The 16,468-nt window shown below is 37.7% G+C and overlaps 1 protein-coding gene across 2 annotated transcripts in view; it reads right to left on the bottom strand.

Moving 5' to 3' along the window:
• The window catches only part of LOC126883284 (uncharacterized), a 314,814-nt gene extending 310,285 nt beyond the window's left edge, over positions 1–4,529 (bottom strand). For both annotated transcript variants that reach the window (XM_050648628.1, XM_050648627.1), the window contains exon 1: positions 4,256–4,529. In XM_050648628.1, the coding sequence (XP_050504585.1) occupies positions 4,256–4,365 (110 nt within the window). In that variant the 5' untranslated portion in view covers positions 4,366–4,529. The remainder of the gene's footprint in view (positions 1–4,255) is intronic.
• Positions 4,530–16,468: the final 11,939 nt, after the last annotated feature.

Genomic DNA, 16,468 nt, shown 5'->3' on the forward strand with positions numbered 1-16,468 from the left:
CGCTGCTTGGGGTACAAAGGGGTGGTAGGCAGGGGTGAGTATAAAAATATATGGGGTTTTTTTTGCCGTCCGTGATCGAGATAATGCACGAAAATTTAAGAATAAGTAGATCATGACATTACTAAGTAAAATCTCCAGGGGCGGAACGCTGCGTGGGGGACAAATGTTGTGCCGGGCCACAAAAAAAATATTTTACACTGCGACTTTGACCCATTAAAACTACCCTCATCTCCAACTCTGGTTTCCGGCTCTGGGGATTTTACTTAGCTAAGTCATGGTCTACTTATTCCCAAATTTTGGTGCACTATCTCAATCTAGGACGTCGCAGAAAACCCCTTATATTCACACCTACACCCAACCCTTTATCGGCCACGCAGCGTTCCACCCCTGGAGATTGTACTTAGTTACCTCATGACCTAATTATTCCCAAATTTTGGTGCACTATCTCGATCATGAGCGTCACAAAAAAAAAATAATAAAAACAGCGATTTCGACCCTTTATAACTACCCTCATGCCCAACTCTGGTTTCCGGCTCTGAGGATTTTACTTAGTAATGTCATGATCTACTTATTACAAAATTTTGGTCCATTATCTCAATCACGAACGTTGCAAAAAACCCTTTATATTTTTTATATTCACTCCTACCCCCACCCCTTTGTAGGCCATGCAGCGTTCCGCCCCTAGAGATTTTACTTATTTACGTCATGACCTACTTATTCCCAAATTTTGGTGCACTATCTCGATCATGAGCGTCATAAAAAAAAATAATAAAATCCGCGAATTTGACCCCTTATAAATACCCTCGGCCCCAACTCTGGTTTCCGGTAGTTGGTGAAAGTCATGTACACAACTAATTCAACATATCCCCGTATAGTTTTTCCATATTACTTATCACGCACAAAATCCGCTTCTATCTCTCCGACTATAAGCCCGTCAAACTTCTAGAATCTATTAATAATACATAAATAAAGAAAAATAAATAAGGCCAATGACTAAAAACACCGCTAACTTACATTATTATGCTTCCAATTGGATTTCTCCTTTTTTTTTCAAAAAAATATATTGATTTTTTAACCGTAACTTTTTTATTTTTTATCTTAGAAAGTTCGTTAAAAAAGAATTTTGTAGGTTTCTATAAGATTTATAAGGCTATTAATATTAAATCCTTTTAAAATTCTCAGTCACAAAAAGAGGTGGCATTGAAAGGGTTGGTAAAGGTGGTTTTTGCATGATATTACAAGTTTTAATTGCCAATAGCTCACTTAATTTTTGCCGTGAAAAAAAATTCAGAAAAACCATGTTCCTGGGAATTAAATAAGCTACAATTTCATATTGAAATATTTTTTCGTATCTCTGATGCTAATCTTTCTATTCTGAAGAAAAGGGCATTTTTTACCAAACTACAAAAACTCGTTTATTCGCTATTAACTCCATTTTTCTAAAAACTAATCACTCTAAGCCGATCAAACTTCTAGAACCTATTAACAATACATAAATCAAGAAAACCAAATCAGGTCAATGACAAATTTTAATTAGGGTGGTGATTAGGGGGTCGTTTACGATCACTTTTTTGCTAAAAAAAATAGGGACTGCCATTCTTTTCACTATAAGTCACTTAATTTTTTAGCTAGAGATTTTTTTTATTTCTGGGGATACATATTTTTATAGTTATTTATGATTTAATTGTTCAAGGTACAACCTTAAGGCACGCATGTGAAAGTTTGCAGAATGAGCGAAGCGAATTCTGCAATTCACATGAGTGCCTTAAAAATGTACTTTTTAACACGTACATATATCATACAATATTTTTTCTACAAACGTCTTATATATCAACAATTATAATTTATTCGTTCTCAATTACAGAACAATATCTACAAAAACTTTTACTTGAACTTGACTGACATTCCATTTTTATATTTTTCTTGACATCACATCAAAACTGCCTATACTGTCAATACGTAAATCATAACAACTATAGAATAACATCTTACTTTTATTGCTGTATATTCTAACAAATTTTAATAGTTTTTTTTTCTACAAAGGTGTTAAAAATGCAATAATGCAGTTTAAATTAAATTTTAAAAAACCTTTTAAACCACCTTTTTGTCGTTTGACAAAAATATTTTGACGTTTCACAATTTGACAATAATTCACTTTTAACTGCAGTGCCTTAAAAATTTTAAAGCACTAGTGCTTTGAAGTAACATTTTTAACGCTCCTATGGAGTGCTAAAAATTGCATTTTTAACACGGTTGTAGAAAAAATACTTTAAATTAGTTTCAACAAGTTATCCTCGAAAAATGCATAGTTTTCCCGTCCTTTGACTTTGAAACTACAATATTTAGCATTTGACGAAGAGAGCCAACATAAAAGTATAGCTCGATTACTATTGGTCTTAAAGAAAAAGGTACATTTTTGTTAAGTTAAGTTGGTTTGATAAAACGAAAACTTTTTGAGTTATTAACAGAAAACTGATTAAAAACATTGATTTTTTCGATATCAAACTAACACTTTCGATAGCGAATAAATTGAAAACTATTAATTTTATCAAAAAATGTATAGAACGTTTTTTTGCTTATAATGAATGTTTTTACCAAGTCTTGCGGTCAAAATGTAATAAAAATTTCCACCCCCTAGATTAGGTGGCAACCACCCCCATGGTAAAAGCGCCTTTTGGCATAATATTAGATTTTGGCATAATATTAGATATATCCACTACTTATTCTCAAATTTTCAAGCAAATCGGTCCATTCTGTAAAAATTTCGAGGTTTTGTCCTATTTTCAGCTTTACTTACTATTATTTTCATATTATTTCCAACTTTCTGTAATACAAAAATAATAAAATACCATTTGAGATCATTTGCAATGGTCAATAATATAGCCAAATATTTGGTTATATCTGTTGACATCAATAATATCGTCAACAATAATTTGAATTATCAATATTGTACTTCAAGTTCAAGAAAAAAAAGGCCATCGAGTACAATAAACCAGTATATCTGTGTTTTATAGACCTGACAAAGGCTTTCGATCGTATCCAAGTCGAAGACGTCTTACACTTAATGTAAAGAAGAAACATACCAATCAATATTAAACAAACAATCGAAAACATCTACTTCCATAATCGAATACAGGCAAAGATAAATGGAAAACTAACACAGTTTATACCAGTACAAAGCGGAGTCAGACAAGGTAACTCGTTAAGCCCACTGCTCTTTAATATAATAATGGACAAAATAAGAGAAGCAGTACGTAAAGGTCATGGTTACAGAATGGGGAACAAAGAAATCCAAATATTATGTTATACAGACGACGCCGCATTAATCGCCGAGAGAGAAGACAATCTCCAAAAATTAACACACATCTTCAATACAACAGCCAAGAAATACAATATGACAATATCAGCAGAAAAAAACAAATGTATGACAACATCTAAATACCCACTATGAGGTAAAATAGAAATTGATGGGAAAATAATCAAGCAGGAAACAAAGTTTAAATATATGGGAATAGATATAACCAGTTACGGAGATGTTGAAGAGGAAGTACGACAACAAAGCTTAAAAGCAAGTAAAGCGGCGGGATCTCTTAATGGCACAATCCGGAAGAACAAACACCTAAGACAAGAGACAAGACACAAAAGCAAGAATCTATAAAGCAGCAATTAGACCTATATTGTCATACACGGCGAAGACAAGACCTTACACATCTAAAACGAGACGACTACTAGAAACAAATGAGATGAAAATGCTTCGACGAATATCAGGGAAAACTCTGTTGGATAGGGAGAGAAGCGAAAACATAAGAAGCTCATGCAATTTAGAAGATATAAACAGATGGGTGACAAAATGGTAACCGGAGTGGAACGAACACATTAGTAGAATGGCAGAGGATAGGTTATTACGAATAGCACGAGATAAGACACCAAATGGACGAAGAAGTATTGGCAGACCAAGAAAAAGATGGTGCGATAATTTAAACAATTTAGGAGGCTAATATTGAAGCAGAAACAGGCTTTAAAGCCTACATACAAGAAGGAAAACGAAGAAGTACTGCAAGTTGCCATAAGTTTGCAAGATATACACTTGTAACTACTAATATTTAAATACCAAATCTAAACTTAATTCTTTCTAGAAATTAAACAATAACAAAAAACAATAAAACAAGTACAAGGTATTCTATAAGCAGATTTGAATACAATGGCACTTCTTTCTAAACGTATGATTATTTACCTACTCAGTAGGAGTACTCACATTGTGACAAACCAAGCTTTCGGTTTGACAGTCTCTTTGCTTCCACTTGTAGAGGTTGGTAGACCAGAAGAGGTCGACGCTTTCCTGGCGCACTTGGACAAAAACGTCATCCTGCGTATACTTTCTATTATCACACTGACTTCTTGCTTGTCACAACAACAGCTGACCGGTTACACCATATTCGTTGTTGAGAACACGCGACATAAACTCAGTGCGAGGCGCTTTCAATATATTCGACGACTAAGCGATCGCCCGGCTCGCAGGAATTGACTGGTGGGTTATGCGTCTGTGCCCGCCAGATGCAGCAAAAGACGCGGACACCACGCGAATAACGATACGAGGAAACATCGATATATTATGGACATGTCGGCGATCACTTATTTTTGTTTTCACCCAATTTTAAAAAAATGTGAAAACTTTGAATTATCCACGTCCGTCTGTCTGTAATCACAACTCCTCCGTCAATATACCAGATAAAATGACAAATGAGGTGTCAAATGAAAGATTTTAATCCAATGATGGTACTAAAGGTGAGTTATTTGACCTAGGCTGTCTGTCCGTCGGTCTGTCCGACCGCGAATATAACTCTCCGTCATTATACCAGGTAGAATGACAAATGAAGTGTCAAATGAAAGCTTATAATGCAAGGATGGTACTAAAGGTGAGATATTTGACCTAGGCTGTCTGTCCATCGGTCCGTCCGACCGCGAATATAACTCCTCCGTCATTATACCAGGTAGAATGACAAATAAGGTGTCAAATAAAAGCTTATAGTGCAGGGATGGTACTAAATGTGAGAAATTTTACCTAGGGTGGCTGTCCGTCTGTCCGTCCGACTGCGAATATAACACCTCCGTCATTATACCAGGTAGAATGACAAATGAGGTGTCAAATGAAAGCTTATAATGCAAGGATGGTACTAAATGTGAGAAATTTGACCTAGGCTGCCTGTCCGTCTGTCCGTTCGACTGCGAATATAACTCCTCCGTCACTATACCATACCAGGTAGAATAACAATTGAGGTGCCGAATGAAAGCTTATAATCCAAGGATGGTACTAAATGTGCGAAATTTCACCCAGGACTTCCGGTTTTAGAAATGCGACCAGAAGTACTGTTTTAAAGTCACCGGAATAGTACACGTAATGTATTATTCGACGCTACTTCGCAAGAAGAAAACAAATATATAGGTACTTCCGGTTTCATGACTAGCATCTGTCTTTCCGTCCGCGAATACAACTCCTCCATTACTAATACATAATATAGAATGACAAATAAGGTGTCGAATGAAAGCTTATAACTCAAGGATGGTATTAAAGATGAGAAATTTGACATCGGACTTCCGGTTTTAGAGTTGCAACCGTATGAACTGTTCTAACGTAACCGAAATAGTATAAGCGATGTATCATTCGACGTGCCTTAGCAAGATGAGAAAAAATTTTGGTTTTAGTTTTTATATCATTTCCGCTTAAAAAGTTCTAACCAGAAGTGCCATTATAGTCGCAGAAATAGTACATGTAACACATCAATCGAAGCGTATTGAAAAGTTGAGTTTTAATCTATAGTTCCTGTTTTGAAGTCATTTCTGTTTAAACAATGATGACCCATAGTTTAGTGAAAATGACTCAAAATTAGTAAAATCGTATATCGATCGACGCAAAGTTACACGAAGCGTTCAAATATCGACTTCCAGTTCTACTTTCGATTACTTTGGGTGAAAACCTAGGACTTACGAAGTCCAATTACTTGTTTATATCGTAGAAGTCAAGGTATACGAAGGTAAATTTAAAGGAAGAGCACAGAAATCAATTTGCATTAGTGCAGTGCTTTTTAAACTGTGGGTCGCGACCCCCAGGGGGTGGTCGACTGAAAGAAAAAGTTGAGGTACTTAAAACACAATTTTATTGGGAAGGATGTGCTTGTTTCTTTTTCAAACGTTTATCAAATTGTGGTATTATTTTTAATCAAATCATTTTCTAATTGCAGTCTATTTCTCTTTTTAGTTTTAATGTCTACCATTGAAGAAAATGTCAGTTCACACAAGTATGAAGTGGCGAATTGCACTAATAATTTAAGAGCTTCGAGCTTTATCCAAAATACGTCGACACTTTGCGAGTAAAATTCCATTTTAAGCATGCCACCAGCGACTAAATCTAGAAGACATTCTGTCATTTTTTTGTTGACATCAGTCAGATTAGTCCTGTCGCCAGGGGGGTACAACGGTCTCCTTAATTCAGATGGACTTACCCAAGTTTTTTTATGTATTTTGACCCGTAGAACACGAATTTTTTGGGTAACAGTTGATCCGGATGTCGATAAGTTTGTTATAAACAAAGAAGTTGAGGAATTACATAACAGCGATTTTTCGCAAAACAAAACATTTTTTTGTATTTTTTGGGTGATTCTCAGCAAAAAATGGTTTTACAAGTTTTTTCGTAGGGTGCATTGTTTTAGAGATAAACGCGGTTGAACTTTCAAAAAATCGAAAAAGTGCAATTTTTGAACCCGAATAACTTTTGATTAAAAAATAAAATAGCAATTCTGCTTACTACATTTGAAAGTTCAAGTCAAGTTCTATCTGTCTTGATTATTTGCATTGCTAAAAATTAAGTTATTATTTGTTAAACTAAGCCATAAACACATAGTCTTTCCCGTGCCAATGCATGCGTTTTAATGTACGTAATTTACGTAGAAATTCTCTGTATGCGCCTACTCGTTCGATTTCAAATGGGAAATGCATTGAAAACATCATTCAAACACTATGTGTTTATAGCTTTGTTTAACAATAAAAAAATTAATTTTGAGCAATGAAAGTAATCAAAACAGATAGAATTTGACTTGAACTTTCAAATGCGATAAGCAGAATTGCTATTTTATTTTTCAATCAAAAGCTCTTCGGGTTCAAAAATTGCAACTTTTTCGATTTTTTGAAATTTCAACCACGTTTATGTCGAAAACGATGCATCCTACGAAAAAACTTGTAAAAACATTTTTTGCTTAGAATGACCCAAAAAGTACAAAACAATGTTTTGTTTCACGAAAAATCGCTGTTATGTAATTCCTCAAGTTCTTTGTTTATAACAATCTTATCGACATCCGGATCGACTGTTACCCAAAAAATTCGTGTTCTACGGGTCAAAATACATAAAAAAATCTTGGGTAAGTCCATCTGAATTAAGGAGGCCGTTGTACCCCCACTGGCGACAGGACTAGATCTATTGATGTGTCTAACAAAGGGTTTAGAATCCATCTACGCCTATTATCAGCTTCAGAATGCAACTCTGGAAAGTATGTCAAAAGTTGCTCTTGTAAACTATGCAAGCTCTGAATAATGCAAATAATGTGAGCCGATACTGCAAAACTTTGATCTGTTGCATTATCTTCACAAATCTTCTATACACATGGAAAACACTCAAACATTTTGTTTTGCAAAGGTTGACCACAAATGAAGTTTTGTGTGAAATGTTTTTGCTTTATCTTTAGGTGTTAAAATATTCTCTTTCTTGAAGGTTCTTGTTCAAATTGTTAAGGTGGCTAAAAAGATCTGCCAAAATGCTAATTTCAAGAGCCAATAGAGTCAGAAAAACCGTAAGCATATTTAGATTTTGCATCTTGTAAGAACATTAATAATTCAACGCTCAGTTCCAGAAGACTTGTCAACACCTTTCTTTTGGATAGCCAACTGACCTCTGTGTGATAAAGAAAATTTTGATGAAAAGAGTCCATATCTTCACAAACGATTCTGAATAGCCGGGTTTGCAAAGCTTTACCTTTGATAGAATTTACGATTTTTAATACCTCGTTATTTATATCAGAAGGTACTACCTTAGAGCCTGTCGATGAAGAAAACAGTGTGTCCAGGATATGTTTGGTATTATCGATTTTATTTTCCAATGATATTTCCAATTATATGCTAATGGCTATAAAAAAGAAGGTAAAAAATCTACTTTAATGCGAAAATTATTGATCGAGAGTGAAGTAATTATTTTATAAAATAATTGCAAAAGAATATTTAGATTATTGCGTTGTATTAACATTTTAAATATTACAAAATTAAAGTATTTGCACTGTTCTTGTATTTGTACTCTCTTGTATAATTGATTCACTAAATTCAACTTAATACATAATTACTTACTTACTTTCCGTGTCCGGAACACCAACAACTTTAAATTCTGTATTTCCAATGGTTGGCCACATAGATGGCCCTGTCATTTGCTATAATTAAGTCTTGTTCTGTGCAGGTCTCTCTCATCTCTGTGCATGATAGTAGATGCCGGCTGGTCTGAACCGCGCCACAGTCGCAGGTATCGTCCTCCTGGTATCCCCATTTTTTCAGGTTACTAGCACAACGTGAAACGCCGGTTCTTAGTCTGTTTAGCGCTTTCCAAGTCGGATACGGTAAATTGTGTCCAGCAGCCATTTCCTCCGAGGGAGGAAAATGTGTCGCGGTAGCTGACGCTTGCCATAGGTGTATTCGGCGCGTCTCTGGCGCTTCGGGGATGGATCTTGATGTTTTCAGGAAGCTTTTCCGAGATCTTAGTCTGCTTGGCTGAGTTTGGTGGTCATATAAGGGGTGTCTTCGGTCCGTCTCCTGCTTTTTCCGTTCTACCTCTGACGTGACCTTCCTCCTGATAGGTGGTGGAGCAATTCCAGCAATGGGGTATACCTCTTCGATAGGTGTCGGTTTCAGGCAACCCGATATTATACGGACCGTTTCATTTAGAGCCACGTCGACGTTCTTTGCGTGAGCAGAGTTTGTCCATACTGGTGCTCCAAACTCCGCGGCCGAAAAACATAATGCCAAGGCAGAAATGCGGAGAGTGTGTGGTTGTCAGGCCCGGACTGGGCAGCCGGCCCACCGGCCCACCGGCCCGCGGGCCGGTTCCTCCTTTTGCTTTCATTCATATTCCATTAAAAATTTAAACGCTGAAATTTTTTTTAAAACTTTACACAAAGATTCCTTGAAGCAAAGATCAATTAAGCATAGTGTGGTTGCAAAATACAACACGTATCAGGTATCAGGTAATCAAAATCTAGCACACATAGCTCGAAAAAGGCATCCAGTGTTTTGTGTTAATAGCTTAGATGTGACGCGCGGCGCCCTCGAAGACCTTCGGGCGCCTTTTGCCTTACTATATTATACATACAGGATTGTTGCGCTCCAGAATCATACATAACGAAGCCAGCGGATACAAAAAAATACAACTCGTATCAGTTATCAGATAATCAAAGGCCAGCACACATAGCTTGAAAATGACATCCTGGGTATTAAGTTAATAGCTTAGATACGACGCGGGGCGCCCTCGAACACTTTCGGGCGCCTTTTGTGGTTATCAATACCCGCCGTTTCTGTTATAATAATATAAGAGTGTTACATCCTACAATTAGCTTAAAATATACAGGTACAGTTTTCAGCAAACATAGCTCGAAAATGGTATCCAGGGTTTTGTGTTAATCTTAGATGTGACACGCGGCGCCCTCGAAGACCTTCGGGCGCCTTTCGCCTGACTACATTATACATACAGGATTGTTGCACCCCAGAATCATACATAACGAAGCCAGTGAGTATAACAAAATACAACTCGTATCAGATAATCAAAGACCAGCATATATAGCCCGAAAATGGCACCCAGAGTTTTATGTTAATAGTTTAGAAACGACGCGCAGCGCCCTCGAAGGTAAGTATCAATATCCGCTGTTTATATTATAATATAAGGCCGTGAGAGCCAGAGTGGCCTAACAACTCTGGAACAAGCACTCAAGCTCTGGAAAAATGGCATGGGAATTCCTCTCAATGACGAGACCACATTATACACTTTATGTTTCGCTGATGACCAAATTCTGATTGCTCAGGATCATGACGACTTACGTTACATGACGTGGAAGCTAATAGAAGAATCTAACAAATGGGGCCTCGCAGTCAACATTAAGAAAACTGAAGCCATGTGTATTGGAGGGACAAAGCAGTCCATTACATTAGATGATGGGGTAGAAATTAAACACTGTGACGAATACAAGTATGAAGATAACTCAAAATGAGATACTCGATACTGCTATAAATGACAGAAACATACAGGGTAGAAAAGCGATATCCATGATGAACGGCATTCTGTGGGACCAAACAATATCTAAATCGAACAAACAGATCATATACAATACCATACTTAAAAGTGTAAACAAAAGTCTCCACAAAATGGAGACCTTACGAAAATGGTACGGCCATATAAAGAAAATGCCAGATGACAGGATCCATAAACAGATTTTGGCGTGGACACCACAAGGGAGAAGGGAAAGAGGAAGGTCGAGAAGAAGCTGGAGGGACAGAATTGAAAAAGAACTAGAGGAAAGTCCAGGTCTGTGATTAAACAGAGAAGAATGGCGGTTATAAGTCGGAAGGCGTCGGAGGGCTCTGTAAACCGATAGTAGTAGTAGTAGTAGTAGTATATTATTCTGTAGCAGTAGTTGAAAAATTACCCACACGTTTCAAAAATTGGTTTCGAGTCTCCAGAGAGTACCAAAGAGTGTAACGGATTAAAAGGGATAGGCACCTACTGGGAAACTGAAGCTGTATTTTTGTGGCATCTTAATAAGTTTATTCCAAAGTAAACTTAATATAACGAGCAAAATGAACTAAAGCACAGGATATCAAAAGGTAACCGAAAGGTCGACAGTTTAAAAGTATAAAAAACAGTATAAGAAAATATTATAGTCAAAGTACCTATCGAGAAAGACGAAAACCAGAATATACAAAACCGTAATAAGAGCAACAGTCACCTACGGATGTGAGACATGGGTGCTAAACAAAACAAGAATAAATGATAGAGAGATGGGAACGGAAGGTACGAAGAGCTATTTTCGGGGGAAAAATACAGAAGACGGTTGGCAAAGAAGAACCAATCAACAATTAAGGATGCTTTACAACGAACCAAGTATAACAAGATACACAAAGGCACAAAGCATCAGGTGGGCAGGTCATGTCGAGAGAATGAATAGAGCAAGAATGCCAAGGAAGGTACTGCTAAGTAGGCCAGTTGGGACAAAGGGACGAGGTAGTCCAAGAAAAAGATGACAAGAAAAGTTTCAGAACGATATAGGATCGATGGAAATTACAGACTAGAAAGAAAGAGAAAGCGAAAAATAGGATACAGTGGAGAACCATAGTGCAGCAATTTTTACATAGAAATTAAATAAAATTAAATATAAGACATTAGTATATACTACCATGTGTATTATATAAAATTGTAAAGTTGTAATTGTAAAATTGTAAAGCCCTAGGCCCACAAGGCCTGTAGTGCATATTAAATAAATAAATGAAACTTAATATAACTTAAAAAATTTACAAGTAATATTCAATGCATTAGGATTTCAAAAAAGTTTAGGAGGGGGGGTGTGGTCGGGCGCCTTAGTTCAGAGATTAGGTTGGCGCCTTTTTTAGAATTTGGGTTGGCGCCTTTTTGATGAGCCAGTCCGGCCCTGGTGGTTGTGCTCCCCATTTTGTATTAGTTAGCTTGCGGATGATATTATTTCTGGCACTTACTTTCTTCTTGACATCTTCACAGTGGTATCGGTAAGACAGAGTTCTATCCAGACGGACGCCAAGGTATTTTGGCGTCTTGTTGTGTTTCAGCATCTGACCACGCCATTCCACCTCCAGCGACCTTCGGGCATGCTTGTTTCTCAGGTGGAAAGCACATACCTGGGTTTTTGTGGGATTGGCTTTCAGATGGTTTTTATCATAGTATAGAGCTAAGTCTCCCAGGGCATCTGTCAGTTTCACTTCGACTTCATTGAAGGTTCTTCCCTGAGCTGCCACCGCTGTATCATCAGCGTAAATAAATTGCCTTGTTTGTTGGTGTATGGGTTGGTCGTTGGTGTATATGTTGTATAGAATCGGCGCGAGGACACTTCCCTGTGGTAGCCCATTTTTTTGGTCCCTCCACCGACTGTTCTTGGACTGGAGCGTTACGTAGAAGCGTCTATTCTGGAGGAGACATTTCACTAACCTTGTTAGTCGGAAATCCTTTGTAGTTTCGTAGAGTTTTGCGAGTAGCCGTTGATGGTTAACTGTATCATAGGCGGCAGTTAGGTCTATGAACGCTACTCCTGTTATTTCCTTCCGTTCAAAACCATCTTCAATATGTTGGGTGAGATTAAGAATTTGACTGCAGCAGCACTTTCCGGGCCTGAATCCTGCTTGTTCTGGAATATTTTTAGTCTCCACATATTCTGCGATCCGGTTCAGTATCATTCTTTCAAAGGCCTTGAAAAGATGGCACAAGAGAGATACAGGTCTAAAACTCTTTGTATCCGCCGGATCCTTCCCTGGTTTTAAGAGGGCTACCACTCTAGCTTTCCTCCAGATTTTGGGGATTTGTAATGTACGGATGCAGCAATTCATCATTTTTACGAGCCACTCTACGGTTTTTAGTCCAAAGTTCTTTATTTGCTCTGTTCGTATGTCGTCCAGGCCAGCCGCTTTATTATCTTTTATTTGATGGATCGCGCCTCTCATCTCCTCTAGACAAAAAGAGGTACCTAGAACATCTCTTTCTTCGTCGATATTCCGTTGAGCTCTCACCTTGTTCTTTCTTGATGTCGTCTTACCGTTCATTAGAAGATGATGGGCTATCTGATCGGGTGTGACTTCTGTCATGTTGACTGCCGGAGCAGCGGGATCGTTGCCAAGATTCCGAATCAGCTTCCAGGCACGTCTGCTGTTTTGTTTCATGTCCAGACTCGTGACCAGCTTGCACCACCTTTCCGTTCTGTTGGCGGATATCGCATGTAACATTTCCTCCCCAGCCTGTATTGTCGCTTCCGAGAAAGGGTCTTCTTCATATAGCTGTTCGTATCTTTTAAGTAGGGGTTTAGATTCTTCATTGAGCCCCGCTATGTACTCAGTTCGACAACCTCTAGGGATAAATTTCCGTGATACTTGCTTTACGATTTCTACAAATTTATCGTATGAATCAGGGCAAGGTTCTAGCTGGGAAACTTCTTGATCCAATGTTTCAGAGAATTTTTCCCATTTTGCTTTAGTAAAGTTGAACCTTCTCTTGAAAGGAACAATTTCGTATCTGATTGCCGCGTTGGAAAGACAAATTATTGGTCTGTGCTGTGTCTTTGGGAGGGCGCTTCCAACGATTTTTGTCACCTGGTCTCCAATTCTGTCGCTGACAAATATATTGTCTGGGTTGTAACCTCTGCGCCATCTTCCGCTGTTGAACGACGCAGGCTGCTTTGGATCGTGAATAAGTTTTAGGTTCATGCTTTCAGCCCATTTTTCTAGTTCTTCGCCATTGGAATCTGTTTCGTTGTAACCCCACGCGACACTGTGACAGTTGAAGTTACCCAGTACGAATTTGATTTGCTGTGATTGAAAGTTATTCGGTTCCTCAAAAGCAAAGTCAGCGTTTGGTGGTTTGTAGATTGACGTTACTGTACAGGAGTTTATCTCCACTGTGAGGATCTCGATGTCATTTTGATCTGTTAGAGATGTGGATGCTACGTCGATATCTGGTCTGACGAAGACTGCGCTACCATATTGGTCGTGTGGTCTCTCCAGTATGAGCTTCATACCCCGAATCCTTGGTCTGCGGCTTGCAGTACCTCTATGGGTTTCTTGAACCAGTAGAACATCGACACCATGTTCTCTGCACATATTAGACAATAGGTCTTCTTTATCTGCTGATAGTCCTTCAATATTAATTGAGGTCGTCATCAAAAATACATAATTGAAAAATTCTCATCAATTACATCAAATTCATATATTCATAGCCAACTAAAGCAGAAAACCCATTATGAACGCCCGCACGGCACATGACAGTCCAAATTCATTTGTATAGTTTTAAATGCAACGTAACCCATCATGAGCGGCCAGTTCGGCCCGGCACAGTCCAGCACGCAAACGGAACGGCCAAAATTCTCCGAGGAGAATAAAATCCGTTGAAGTCGAACGGCCTGAACGTCATAATTGGTGGTAGTAAGGAGATATATTGTTGATTTTTTAATTGAAAGCGCGTTGTTTGTTTTAAAATATGGAAATATAAAATTTGGTTTGAGACATTCGAAAATATTTGGGAAATTTGGGATCTTTACGCGGGAAAAGATGATGAAAATCGCCATATTCTCTTCTTTTTTAAATATTTTCGTGAATCCAAAACCGATGTTTCCGTAGTAATTTTGCATTTTCGTCTGTTTCAATCTCAGCACAAATTTCACTTAGTATTATAACCTCTTCTTCTGACGAGGCCTCCATGGCAAATGATCATTTTTCCGGTGCCGTGCCGTGCCGGCCGTTACAAATGGGTTTTTGGACGTGCCGGCCTGTGCTGTGCCGTGCCGGGCGTTCATAATGGGTTTCCTGCTTTAAGCAAGAAACCCATTATGAACGGCCGGCACGGCACAGGACAGTCCAAATTCATTTGTATAGTTTTAAATGCAACGTAACCCATTATGAGCGGCCGGCTCGGCCCGGCACAGGCCAGCACGCAAACGGGACGGCCAAAATTCTCCGAGGAGAATAAAATCCGTTGAAGTCAAACGGCCAGTCGGCGCCAGTGCGTCATAATTGTTGGTAATAAGCAGATATATTGTTGATTTTTTAATTGAAAGCGCGCTGTTTCTTTTTAAATAAAATAATATGGAAGAACTTTTCATTGAGAGTGTCAGAGAATACCCATTTTTGTATGATGCATCGGACTCAAGTTATCAGGATAGTAAGAAAAAGGACAATACATGGGTACAAATATCCGAAAATTTTGATCAATGGACAGGTACGTACATTATCTTTTAACCATGAATTCGTTTTTTTAACATGATGCATATTCATTAAAATTGTGTAGTTTATGTCTTTTAAAAACTTTTATTTTACGATAGTTTTTAAAATATATGATCATTTTTCCGGTGCCGTGCCGTGCCGACCGTTACAAATGGGTTTTTGGACGTGCCGGCCTGTGCTGTGCCGTGCCGGGCTGTGCCGTGCGGGCGTTCATAATGGGTTTCTTGCTTAAAGCAAGATAAGTAGGTAGAATGTTTTTACTCTCTATTCGGTAGGGATACACCGGTCACGGATTAATAAAGAAACAAACGAATCGGCAGGTCGATTGTAATATTTTAGGTATACCAGTAACATAAGCGTAGACCTCGGGTGCGTAGAGGGCCAATATCTATTTAATTATTGAATTTTTAGTAATTTTTTGATTAAAATTTAATACACAGGATAATTTAAGGAAAAATAATAAGATAAATAATAAAATACAATGCACCCTTGTTAGAAATACCTTTCTTAGCAAAAACTTAATACTAACTTAGGAGTAAGATTATGCAAAACACCTGACTAGAACATTTTCCCGAGCAGATGCGAAGAGACTTCCTTGACTAAAAGAACAATTAGGATTTACCCGCAAGTAATATTTTAAATACGAAAAAATATATAGATTAGTGCCGATTCGATATGCGGTCTACCATCCAATATGCGGTCTACCGCAGAGTAACTAATTCGTTATGTGGTCTATCACAGAGTAGTTATTTCGATATGCGGCCACCACTAAATAATGTTAATGCATTCAGTAAATTTTGCAACTACTCGTATATACAGTATGGTGCAAATGAAAGGAATAAATTCTTTATTTCGTAAACCGATGACATTAGGGAAAATCCCGAAACAGGTCGATTTTTGTTTTTAAATTATGATATTTTGAATGAAGTAAAAGACAGACGTACTCTCAATCATGTATTGTAACTTCCGACGACCGGTTTCGCTCTCTAAAGTATGCAGAGCATCTTCAGGTCAACGGTTACAAGTAACTAAATGATTCAGTTACAAGGAGCTACTACCTCAGTATTCATTAACATGATATATCTGCTTAAGTTATGCTAACGGGATATGGTGGAATAGACGGAGAATGTTGCAAAGGTAAACAAGTTTATGGAATTTGGGAATTTTTGAGGGTGAAGAGATAGTTGGTGAAAGACAACCAACAAATCTGTACCTGTTATTTTGTTTGTGAAGTAGACTAAAGTGAATGCCATATATACAATTTTTTTAAAATGTGATGGTTTTAAAGATTTTTATTTCTATTTATTAAAAGATTTTTGTTTTTATTTATATTTATTAAAGACTTCTATTTATTAGTGTATGTGTTAGTGTAAGACTAACAACGTTTGGATCAAAACGGGTCGATATCTAATATATATGTTAGATTAGTCCTGTC

The sequence above is a fragment of the Diabrotica virgifera genome, chromosome 4 (assembly GCF_917563875.1).
Source record: "Diabrotica virgifera virgifera chromosome 4, PGI_DIABVI_V3a".
NCBI classification, from domain to species: domain Eukaryota; kingdom Metazoa; phylum Arthropoda; class Insecta; order Coleoptera; family Chrysomelidae; genus Diabrotica; species Diabrotica virgifera.